Source organism: Brachypodium distachyon, chromosome 2 (genome assembly GCF_000005505.3).
Source record: "Brachypodium distachyon strain Bd21 chromosome 2, Brachypodium_distachyon_v3.0, whole genome shotgun sequence".
Classification (NCBI taxonomy): Eukaryota; Viridiplantae; Streptophyta; class Magnoliopsida; order Poales; family Poaceae; genus Brachypodium; species Brachypodium distachyon.
The window spans coordinates 46,926,688-46,938,262 of record NC_016132.3 but is presented as its reverse complement, the minus strand read 5'-3'; the positions used below and the strand labels follow the sequence as shown (position 1 = coordinate 46,938,262).

Sequence of the window (11,575 nt, the reverse complement as noted above, 5' to 3'; positions counted from 1 at the left end):
AAGATAGGAGAGGAGGATTTATGTGTGGTGGTACCACCACCACCACGGCCTGAGGACCAAACAAACAAGATGCATGAGATGAGGGGATTGCATCGATCTATGACATCTCTGCTGGCTGCAAGTGGGTGCATGCATTTCTTACAATTTTACATGTGCTGCCTCGGCTCTCTCACCATATGCATGCAGTGGCCGGGCCTGGTCTGATTGGTCACACTTGGACTTGGTGCTGCATGCATCGGCCAGTGCCTAGTATGCCCTCTTGCTTGTGCATGCATTCTGGGCCGTGTGTTGTTGGTCTTTGTTACTCCTACAGTGGCAACAGAAATGCGGGTGTGGCTGGCTGGTTGCACAGCGCAGTGGCGCTCAGATGCATGTCCTCCACCACCATTCAAACTCTGGCTGTTGTTTAATGCTTGCGGGGCCGAGGCAGGGGAATATTCAGCGGCTGTGCAGGGGTCTAATGCATGCAAACCACTGTGCTCCCTTTATACCTTTGCTTTTAATTGGCGTGGCAGCGCTCACTGTGCTGCTACTGCCCCCCGCTGCTGCTACCCTCACTCCCCTTTTAGGCCATGGAAACAAGCTAGCTAGTCAGCCAAGAGTGGGTCCAGAAATTTTTAAAATTTCCAAAAAATCCTATGTAGATACAGTATTAGAAATAGACCAAGCATCTGCAAATTTTGAGCTAAAAATGCATCTGCAAATTTTCATGAGCTAAAATGTATTGGTACTGGTACTAGCAAGCAACTACCATGTGAGTGTGAGAGAGAACGTGGTCTTGACAGCCATTGGGGATCGAAGAAGAGGTGATATATGGCATGAAAGGCTTTGAGAGAATGTATAACATCATTGTTGTTTGTCAGGAGGTACATAATTAAGGGGCTATACACTCTTATATATTAGTACATCATGAAGTAAAGTACTCCTACGTTACCGAAACTAGTTAGAAACCCGTGCGCCGCTACAGAAAAACAAAATACGAGTAAAAACACAACATGTTAATATAAGCACATGAAAACAGAACAAAACATATGTACACATGAAAAGTTCATTTTCAGGTTGTAAAACCAAAAGGAATTCAAAAATAAATCCTAGCGGAGAAGAACCTTGAGCTCCACGAAGCATATTCCAGAACTTACAATTATGCAGCAAATTAAGGAGCACGGAAGTGTTTTTTCAGAAGATGTACATTTGTTTGACCAACTCTGAACTTCCAATCTTCAGAAGCCGACCAACGGAAGTGTTGCAATGTACTCTCCGATCATAAACTGTTGTCGAAATATTACATGTATCTAGACGTTTTTTAAGAATAAATACATTCATATTTGGGCAAACTTGAGACAAGAATTTAGGATCAGAGGAATACTTGATTTTCAGGAGATGTTGTTTGGCTTGGTGCAGATAAACATGATGAATTGATGATCAAGTACACAATTACTCAAAGTTAAAGCAGGTCAAGCATTTCCCGCAAAAAAAAAGCAGGTAAAGCATCTAAACTCTGAAGCATATCAACAGAAGATGTACCTTTGTTTGCTACAACTCTGAACTTAATTTCCATCTTCAGAAGCCGATCGATTAGCTGTTTGGATTGGCGTCGATGATGATCAAAGACATTTCAAAGCCGTTGCTGCCGGCTAGAGCATGGACTTGGGCATGTGTTATACTACAATCCACGCACAACGCTTTTGTTGTTAGTGCCTTGTCCATTTCTTCATCGAGCAGTGAGCTGTATATAGTCGGCTGACTCGGCTGCAACGCCTACACTGTAAATGAACTAGTCATGTGTCATGTATCCGAGATTCCGAGGGGAGAACCTTTCCTCCTTTGTAAAAAAGGAAAAACGTGTCAGGTAACAAATATCCAATCTTGTTAACCGGTGCCCTTTTCAACTTAAGTTCCACATCTTGATCCTGATCCAGCAATGCCGTGGTATTTCAGTCCCTTAATTTACTAGCATGCACTTAATTGGGAGCTAGAATCGATTTTTTTTCGTCTTGATTTGACGGGGAAACATGAGAAAAAGAAAGTAACTCGGAGATCGAAATATCACGGGATTGACACACTGGTTCGACACCGCTAATTCCACCGAACTCTAGCTAGGGAGGTACGACGAGCAGCATGCACGTGTGTATCGCGTACTTCGCGCTCTCCCGTCCAACGCTTGTCCTGCGGATCTACGCTCGGTGAACGCGCAACACGACGGCACGGCTTCATCAATATATGTTGGGTCCAGCATCCGGTCACTGCTAGCTGTCTTAGTCGTAGTTTTACTCCAGAGTTTACCAATTATATTGGCCACCGCCCTATGGAACAGCAGTAAAGGTCGATCATTTAAGACCGAACCCGGCCGAGATAACGCCTCCGGTCGTTATCAGAAGAATAGTAACTGAATGGCACTCTAAGGTTGGCTGATTCCACTAGCGCTTTTAGAGGAGCCTTCCATTCACCTACTACTAGTGACCCGCCCCCCTTGGTTGCCTGCATTTTTATCTTACCTCCTCGCAAACATTTTGACTTAGTGGACATGTTTACTTAAAGATAGTGGACTCTAGTATTCACATTCCTCTACCCTTTGTGCTCTAGACATAGCGTCTGCCCCCTCTTCTCCTTCCATCCCCTTTCTTTCTGCTAGATGACGCCCCTGGTGGCGGGCATATCCAAATCTTTTTATAAAGGGATCTTAACATCCTCTTGTTTCTTCCGACAATGGGAATACACCAGTTGTTCTACCCTCGTAAGGGCGTGAGATGGTCATACCTTCTCACACTAGCCTGACTTATTGTCATCCCTGAATTACTTATCGATCACCATTGTGCGTGGCATCCACTTGAGTACTGAGATCCGGCTTCCCCCTCTTTGTGAGGAAGCTAAAGTTACAATCCGCCTGGCATTAGGATTTCAGATTGTAACTCGCCAATCTGCTAGTTATGTCCCTGATGATATGAAGTCGTTAGTTCAACTACCCAAGGTGCGCTCGCTATTATAAGACGCTGCACGAGCTCTGGAAATCAGCTAGGGATAGGTTCGGAATGGCACTTCCTTGCCAGTGATTAGCTGACCAAGTAGCTGCGCGAACATCATAAGTATCAGATAAGCTAACAGATTCCAGATCGGTTGTCGCTGTGAACGCGGATTGGTTTGGTGAATCTGCTTTGGATTCAGGGTTCAAAGAAGCACCTCCTGCCCGATCTATACGGGTCGTTACTGGTTTAATCGTTTGCTCGTCCGCCTTTTTGTACGGGGTCGTTACCCCGGTCCATTCCGGGCACCCATATGATTCCGACTTCTTAGCTCCAAATTAAGCGCTTGCTAGATCCGTAGTGTCCGCCCATCCCCGTGTTCCGCGGGTGTATTGTTAGTGCGAATTACAGATAGAGAAGATCATCTCTTCTCCGTGCATTGTCGGTTAGGTAGCACGAGCACATGTATTCTTAGAATATCTGTGGGCTGTGGCTAATTCATGAAACGTACCTCGTATTGAAGACCAATCTATCTTCACATGACCGAGCAGAGGTTTCCTCAAAATGGTAATACTAGCGTCCCCGCAGGTGATCTCTGAGTCACCACTCTACGCAAAAGCGAGATCCGGATTTTGATGCTCAATCGAGATCCTGATTTTTGATGGAATTCATATTCATGTCACTTTTTAGGAAATAGTAATAATCATGGAATTGGGTTCCTCCGAAAGTGTAAACCAAATAGTGGATTTGAGTTTCTGAGGTATTGAATTCTAAAGTAAGGAAGATCGAGTTCCTTAACAAAACTACACTGCTATAGAATGAGTATGCCAAATAAAGTATCCGACCTTCGGGAGGACTTCCCTTAATAAGGAATGCTATCAGTGTTGTCATCTGTTCCTGCCAGATTGACTAGACAAGACAGAAATGGTTACCGGTAGGAACCATTAATCGATAGCAATTGTTCTGTTCTGTTAGTAGCCACGCAGTGCAACAGTACCCGGGCCCACTGCAGGTGCAATCGGAAGAACCCGACTTCGTCCGCTTGTCTAGTCTACTCTCTATGGAAGGTGGTTGGTAATTAGGGTTTGATTCTTATGACGGGGCGCTTGCTTTTTGCTTGTACATGTGCAGGCCGACGTTCTGGCGGATCATCAAGAACAAGGACGTGGAGGAGTTCAAGTCGGACCCGTACCTAGCGACGCTGCTCAACTGCATGCTCTGGGTGTTCTACAGCATCCTCTGCGTCCTATTCGGCTCGGCAATGTACGCCTCCCCGCTCACCATCATGGTACGCATCCCATCGATCCATCAGGCGAGATAATCCACGTGCATAGATGTCTTATTAGATCTATATTGGTATTAGTGATATTGTTGGGGAATAGGCGTGCGTTCCCCTGTTAGTTCGGTTGGTGGCGGCGGTGATGTTGTTGGTGCCGTGTGGATGAGGGTTTCATAGGTTAAGTTGTCGTGCATGGTAAAGTGATCAAGACCAAGAGCGTCGAGTACATGCCCTTCTTCCTGTCGCTGGTGAGCTTCCTCAACGGCGTCTGCTGGACGTCCTACGCTCTCATCAAATTCGACCTATGCGTCACGGTCAGTAATATCTCCATCTTCAGGTTCCAACCAAATCTTATATAACTTGAGAGTGTCTCTCTAACCGTGCCGGCTCTTGTCTTCCTTCGTGCACTGCAGATCCCCAATGGCCTCGGTGCGCTGTTCGGCCTGGTCCTGTACGCCTGCTACTACAAGTCGACCCCCAAGAAGGAGAAGCTCAAATTAGATTGAAGGCCCGCCCGAAGAATAGGGAATAAATAATCACTATGTCTGTTAAGAACATTGCTAGTTTCCGTTTTCGTAATGCACTTTTCATACCTCGAAAGTTCTATTCCGAATTGCCTTTGAATCAACAAGTCGTTTTATCAAGAATTGCAATTTCTACGGACATAGAGGCTATCTATAATGATGAATGGAAGAACCGAGGTGTTCTGCCCCATGATAAGGTCAAACTGCAAGAAAAGGTCATAAGGTCTGACTTACCCCTAATGCATAAGGCGAAATTCTCATATTATAGGCGGTCTGATATCCCTGATTTTATTTGGAAGGCTTTTTTCTTAAGCCCTTGAAGTAGACTTCTTGATGAAGCCGGCTTCGTGTCCCTTGTATAGGTGTCTGATTGTGTGGTGGGCCTTCCTCCTGTTGGCTGTGCACCTCACTTCCTTCCGGACTATGGCAGCCAAAATGGGGAATGCATCGACTACATCAACAACGTTGTGATTGAGTTCAACTATGGCCTGAGATACATGTCCAGCGAGTTCATCCGCCAGTACCCAGATTCCATGATCAGTTACTGTGATACATTCGAGGGTTCAATGGACATTCTAGATAACCGTGACCGCTACGGTGAGCAAATGCATCATCAGTGCTGTATTTAAATTGTGTGCTATCCTTGAAAAGGGCTTCACATTTTGATGGAATTGCAACATGCAGGCTTTCTGACTACCACTGATGCTGTGGGCTGGGCAAGTATGGTGGCCTATTCATATGTGTTCTTCTTCCACAGATGGCGTGCAGCGACGCGTCAAGCCATGTCTGGTTGGATGAATTCCACCCGACAGATGCTGTGAAAAAGTTGTACATCGAAGGTGAAAGAAAAGCAAAAGCCATATTGTGACTTGAGCGCACAGCTGAAAGGAATTACATAGCATACGTACGTGCGGAGCAAAAGGAACGGATGCGGTTGTAGGATGATAATATAACGAGCGTGTTACAGAACTCTGCAGTAAGTTTTTTTTTCCAAAGAAGCAACCAGTCCTGACTAAGTATTAATCGTTGAATCTACGTACAGACTAGCAGGTACAAAAGCAGAGTACGTGTATACCAATGCGCAAATTTTAGCAGAGGCGCAAAACTGCACTTATAGGCACTTACAGAATTGCTAGCCCACGGTAACCTAAAATTTTTTTGGATCATGGTCAAAACTATAATGCCAACTTTTTTTTTTATCATGATACTTTTTCTGCCTACTGGTTGGATGGTTGCCAATATTTCGGGTTTCTCGTGGTGGAACCAACCCAGACAGATTTAAGTCCTAGATTTGGCATGAACGCTCACACTTGCTTGGATTTATTTTAGTATTTAACCGACGTTTTCTTTCAGTGGTAGGTGATGTACCAACATTGCCGACCAAAACCTTAGCCAAAACCAAACATTTACATATAGAATCCAAGCATCCTGCTCCAACTGCCGAAAAGACAAGATGGAGGTGGCAATGACATGGAGCGGCGACCAATGGAGGCGAGGTCTTTGGCACCCTCACAATCTGGCCAGGACGGTTAAGGTCACAAGTTGTAGAACCTGATGATGCATGAGCTGCAAGGGTGGCAGAGCAAAGGTAAGGAATCTACGCAAAATGGTTAAGGGTGTAGCAAGTTATGGTTGGAGGTGCTTGTCGGAACCGAATGATCGGTAGTATCGTGTGCGTTGGGGAGGAGGGTGGCTTGATGTCTAGCGACCACGATGAAACCTCAAATGGCATTTAGGCGAGCTTGATTTGGGAAAACACATAGAAATGTTATAAATGAGAGGCACAAATGGAGGGTGTTGAGAGAAAGCATGCCGAGCGGGTCAGCAAGGTGGTGGTGCTGGCGACAACCACAACGGAGACAATGAAAATGGCTGGAAGACGCAAGCAAGGCGAGGCTTATAATTAAGTGAGGCAGAGGAGAAAGAATGTTTGGAAATCTAATTTAATGAAGATCCAACGTTTGTGGCATGAATCTAGACAAATTTGAGTGGTTTGTGCACTAAAAGATTCCTTTTACAATATCATAATGTAGGAATTAAACATTTTTTCCAGAAAGACAGGAAACCCTAAGGATGTCATGCCATGAGAAAAAACTAGCTAGACTACACAACACATCTCCTCAGTCCAACCCTAGTTGCATGCTACCCTAACTTCCAATCCCCTCCACCGTTGCCGAAGGATACTGCACCTAAAAGGGCCTCACAATGGATGGCGGTGGCGGTTCTCTCCGATCCATCGGTGGGGATAACATGCCACTCTTGCTTCCAAACTCCAAATCACAGATATCACACAACACAATTCCCCCAATGTTATCCACTTGTGGCCCTTTTCAACAAATTCGGCCTTGACATCTTGAACATCAATTTAATAAAATGTCGAACATTGCAAGACTTGGAGGCCAGAAGGGCGTAGTGAAAAAAAAACACGAGCAAATAACATGAGGACTTTTGTTTGGTTGGCTTCCCTTTACTACGCTTTCAGTGTTTCCTTGGTGATTGAACCAGAAGAGACATCGGTATATTTGGTTTGAGCCAAGAGTTGCCCTGCCAAAAATATGACTAGTCAAATAATTGGTTATGATTTTGTTAACCCATGAGTTGGTCAACTTTATCCGAAAAATTGAACTAAAATTGGCTTGGGACAGTGACTTGTGAAATGGTTGATCACAATCCAAAAAATACTAAATTTTGGACAACGATCAAAAAAATTGGTTTGATATATTTCGGCAGCAAACCAAGCACCCCATCCTAACGGCCCGGGCCGACATTAAATGGGTAATTAGTTAAGCTCCACCCGATCAACCTCTACAGACAGCCGGCACAATCGATCTCGCTGCAGCACGCTGCCATGCATTCCGGCCGGTGATCGATCGTAGCCAGAGACAATTCGCAAACTAGCTGGCAACGAAGGGCAGGGTACATGGGCTACATAGCTATAGTTGGCTTAGGTCAAAGCGAAGAAGTATCAAGCTAGAGAGTAGAGACCAGATGGTAGGAGCAGGCAGCGCAGCAGTAGCGCTGCAAGAGCAAATCCTAAGAAAACCCATCGTGCCTGCAACTGCATGCGTCCCGGCCGGCCGCGTGCGCTGCATACAGGCCGGCCTGATGCAAGCCAGGGCTATAGAATGGCTAGTCGCATCGTGCGCGTACCGCGGAATTCGGCGACCGCGCGACTAGTGAGTTAATGAAAGTTGAAAGGTGGACGCAGGATCTTCCGTCATCCGTGCAGAAAAATGCCAAGACAAGTGGCATAGGCGCAGAGCGCGGGCCGTGGGCTAGCTGCAGCAGCTAAAGCTAGTACTCAGGTGGCCAATAAATAGCAACAGTATTTGGATCGATGTACATACGTACAAGGGGAATAGGATCGGGGATACGTACACATTGCACGTACAGCTTTCACATCGATCACCATGTCCTGAAGAGGCTCTGATCCGTCCTATCACCATATATATTCTGTAGCATGGTACCATGTTCTTGTGTGATGCCCTATCAGGCTATCGCACTAACTTTGATTCCCTCTTTGACGTCGGTAGGTGACACGGAAATCCGCGGGACCACGATCAAGGATGATCCTGAGGCACGAAATTTGTTTACGAGGTTCGGCCCAAGCCTACATTTCAGGCATGACTACGGGCGCTCCTCCTCCCGTAATACCGCAACACCGGCCACCTTAAGCGCTGGCACAAGCCGCCGGCTCCCCCTGCAAACCTATTGTTATTATGTTGTCATGATCTCTTTGGGCTACCCGCAGTCCCTTTATAAATTAGGCCCAGGTTACACGTGTCCAACTTCAACACCTAACCCTCCGCTAATTCCAAGTCCAATTGTAACCCTACTCGTACACATATTCGACACACATCTCAACAAACTTCACCTTGACGAACATGACCCTCGCCACTTTGAAGCTGTCATGCACGAACCTCAGTGTACCTTGGGCTTGAAACATCAATCATGAGCTCTACTACCACTTCCTTGACATCACATGACTCCACCTGCAACCGTAATCCCTCCTCTTATTCATTAACGGGCAATGCTCCCGCGAAAAATAAGTTCCTCCACACTCCCGCCTTGTGCTCCTAACTTATCGGAGTATCCGCTCAACGCCATCACACACCGATCATAAAGTCACCATATTTGACAACACCGATGTATCGTGATCCTGGTTCCCTCTTCCTTGATCTATGTGAAAATTGAACAACTCACATGTTAGCTGCCACATATAAGAGTTACCTGAACTCATCGTCCTCGCTATTGTTGACTGTCCTCATGAAACTTGAAGGAATGTCGTCGTTGCCCTTGAGTCAATTTCATAGTTGTCTCATCCCTTTCGGATAGTCTTTTACATGTCCCACGGCTATAGCACTCCGCCTCCTTCTGCATCCCATCGCCTGCACTTTGCATGTGCATCGAACATCACAGAATATACGGCCATGTGCTCTCTAAGCCTTTGACAATACAAGCTTTTCAGAAAACACTTTCTCAGATTCTCCATGGCCGACTCTTGTCCATCACTTCAGACCATGAGGCCATCCCGATAGATCCAATCACCAAATTGAACCTGGTACTCGCCAACACTGCTTCACCACCCCTGCACATGTCAAACCATTGTCTGACCGCATATGCCCTGATCTGTTGCCGTGTTCCGTGCTTATCGCACACCTCGCCGCTATCACCGCGTCGAGCATCCGCAATCTTGGCCAAGATACACTGGGTAGCATACCCACACCATCTCAAGCCCCACTGCGCCACGTGTTGCCACGTCACAGAATTCGGACACCATCAACCCTCACGCTCCTAGGTCGTTGTCACCGATCTTCATCGTCTTATGTTCCGACCGACATCCCCGTAGATCTGTCAGACTGTTGTCTGACCCCAGCCGAACTTGTCCGACTGCAACCGTGCTCCACCTTGCGTCGTGCCATCCCAATACCAAGTGTATTGCTCGACGCCTTGTAGATACACGATCCTCACGACACGCTCTAGGCTACTCTTAGCCTTATACGCGCACCGTCTCTCGTCACCTAAAGCAACGCTGCATGCATCCAACTTCATGTCAAAGCTCCCAACAAACCATCACTAGCCTTCTTTTCATGGAAACTCTTGAGATCTCTTCACCTCCATACGTAATCTCTTTTTTTTTTCTTCCTGCGAAGCACCGCGCTTGAAAAAATATGATCTGTGCAACAGATGAACTTGACCTCTGTCTCTGGCCCGCCGCTATCTGTACCTTGCTTTGCCCGACGCTTTTTATCGTCTCATGGATTACCTCTCCGAGTCCCTGTTCTCCTCTTGGTGTTCTACTCGGCCTGCCCTCCGCACCGCACCCAAAACCTACTCGGCCTTTGCCCGGCGTTGCAAACCCGTCGGTCGCGATACGCGACTGGCCTTTGCTCTGCCCCTGCTGCACCATGCGTAAGCCTTCCCGTCTGCCGGCCAGTTGAGCACCCTTGCTCCAACACGCGCATACACCTGATTAAAAGCTACTAGCACCATACCTGCCCCTTTGGAATCCGAGCCGAAGTCCAGCCAGCTGGAAAGTTTCCTCGCCAAGCTGAACACATCAGGTAGCATCCTAATCGTTTTCCTAATTGGAATCCGTCAGCTACACGTGATGGCCTGCAGCAGCCCTTTTCCTAATCCGACTGCTAGCCAATTCTCTTCCTTTTCCCCTTTCGTCGTACGAGGAAACCAAAAAGTACTCTGCCACTGCTTCTTCGTCGTGCAATTTTTCGCATGTTCTGCGCCGCGCTGCGCACCGCTGTTTCGTTCTTCGTCTCACACGGACACGCTTCTAGGACTTCTGACTCAATCTTTCAATCCATCTGCCGCAACTTTGTCCGACGAGTTAACTCCGGTGTCTGTCACCTGCTGCCGATGACAACACTATGTAACAATCGCGTCCTCTTGCAAATTTACGCACAAAACTGTGTTGCACCCTGGCCAACTGCATCGTCGACACAACTCGTCCACCGTGCCACAATGTCGTCCTGTGCTACACCGATCCACCGCTATACCGCGATGCATCCCGCTCCGATCTATCTGGTCGCCCCTGCGTCTGGTCGTCGGTCTGATCGCGAGCCGAAGCCGTCGTCTGATCTTCGACGTCTTCCCGGCCACTGTGTCGGCCCGATCACCACGCCTGATCGATCCTTGCCAACTGCAGCCCATTGAACTGAAGTGTCCGACTCCACCGATCAGAAATCCGATCATCGCCATGCTCCACCTTGCACCGCATTGGATGTTCCGCAGCACCCGCCGAGCATGATCCTCGCACCTCCCACAAGATCTTCCGCATCCTCTCCACCTCACTCTAATACCACTTGTTACGAAATCCGGCGGATGCACGATCAAGGATGACATCGAGGCACGATATTTGTTTACGAGGTTCGACCGAAGCTTTACATCCCGGGACATGACTACGGGCGCTCCTCCCCCCATTATACCGCAACACCAGCCACCTTGGGCGCCGGCACAAGCTGCCGGCTCCTCCTGCGAGCCTATTGCTATTATATTGTCATGACCTTTTTGAGCTACCCCACGGTCCCTTTATAAATTAGGCCTGGGTTACACGTGTCCGACTTCAACACCTAACCCTCCGCTAATACTCGTACACATATTCAACACACATCTCAAGAGCACGCAGAAAATGGCCTCGCCGCGCGCGCCACCGATCCATGCATGCTCGACTGGACCCGCGGGACGGCGCCCTTGACAAGCCGTAACGTTCGCAAAAGCGTGCGTCGCTGTTCATAGGAAACCCGCACAGCGCAGCGGAACAAATTAAAAGAAAATGAGGATAGCAGAAGCAGCAC

General features: G+C 47.5%; 1 protein-coding gene across 1 annotated transcript; it reads left to right on the top strand.

The window, feature by feature from the left end:
• The first annotated feature begins 4,067 nt into the window (after positions 1 to 4,067).
• On the top strand, positions 4,068 to 5,203 carry LOC100833485 (bidirectional sugar transporter SWEET6a-like). Its single transcript, XM_024460072.1, has 4 exons — positions 4,068 to 4,253; positions 4,439 to 4,553; positions 4,653 to 4,986; positions 5,126 to 5,203. Exons 1-3 carry the CDS (start codon positions 4,084 to 4,086, stop codon positions 4,743 to 4,745), a joined length of 378 nt encoding a protein of 125 aa, XP_024315840.1. The 5' UTR covers positions 4,068 to 4,083; the 3' UTR covers positions 4,746 to 4,986; positions 5,126 to 5,203.
• The last annotated feature ends 6,372 nt before the right edge of the window (positions 5,204 to 11,575 follow it).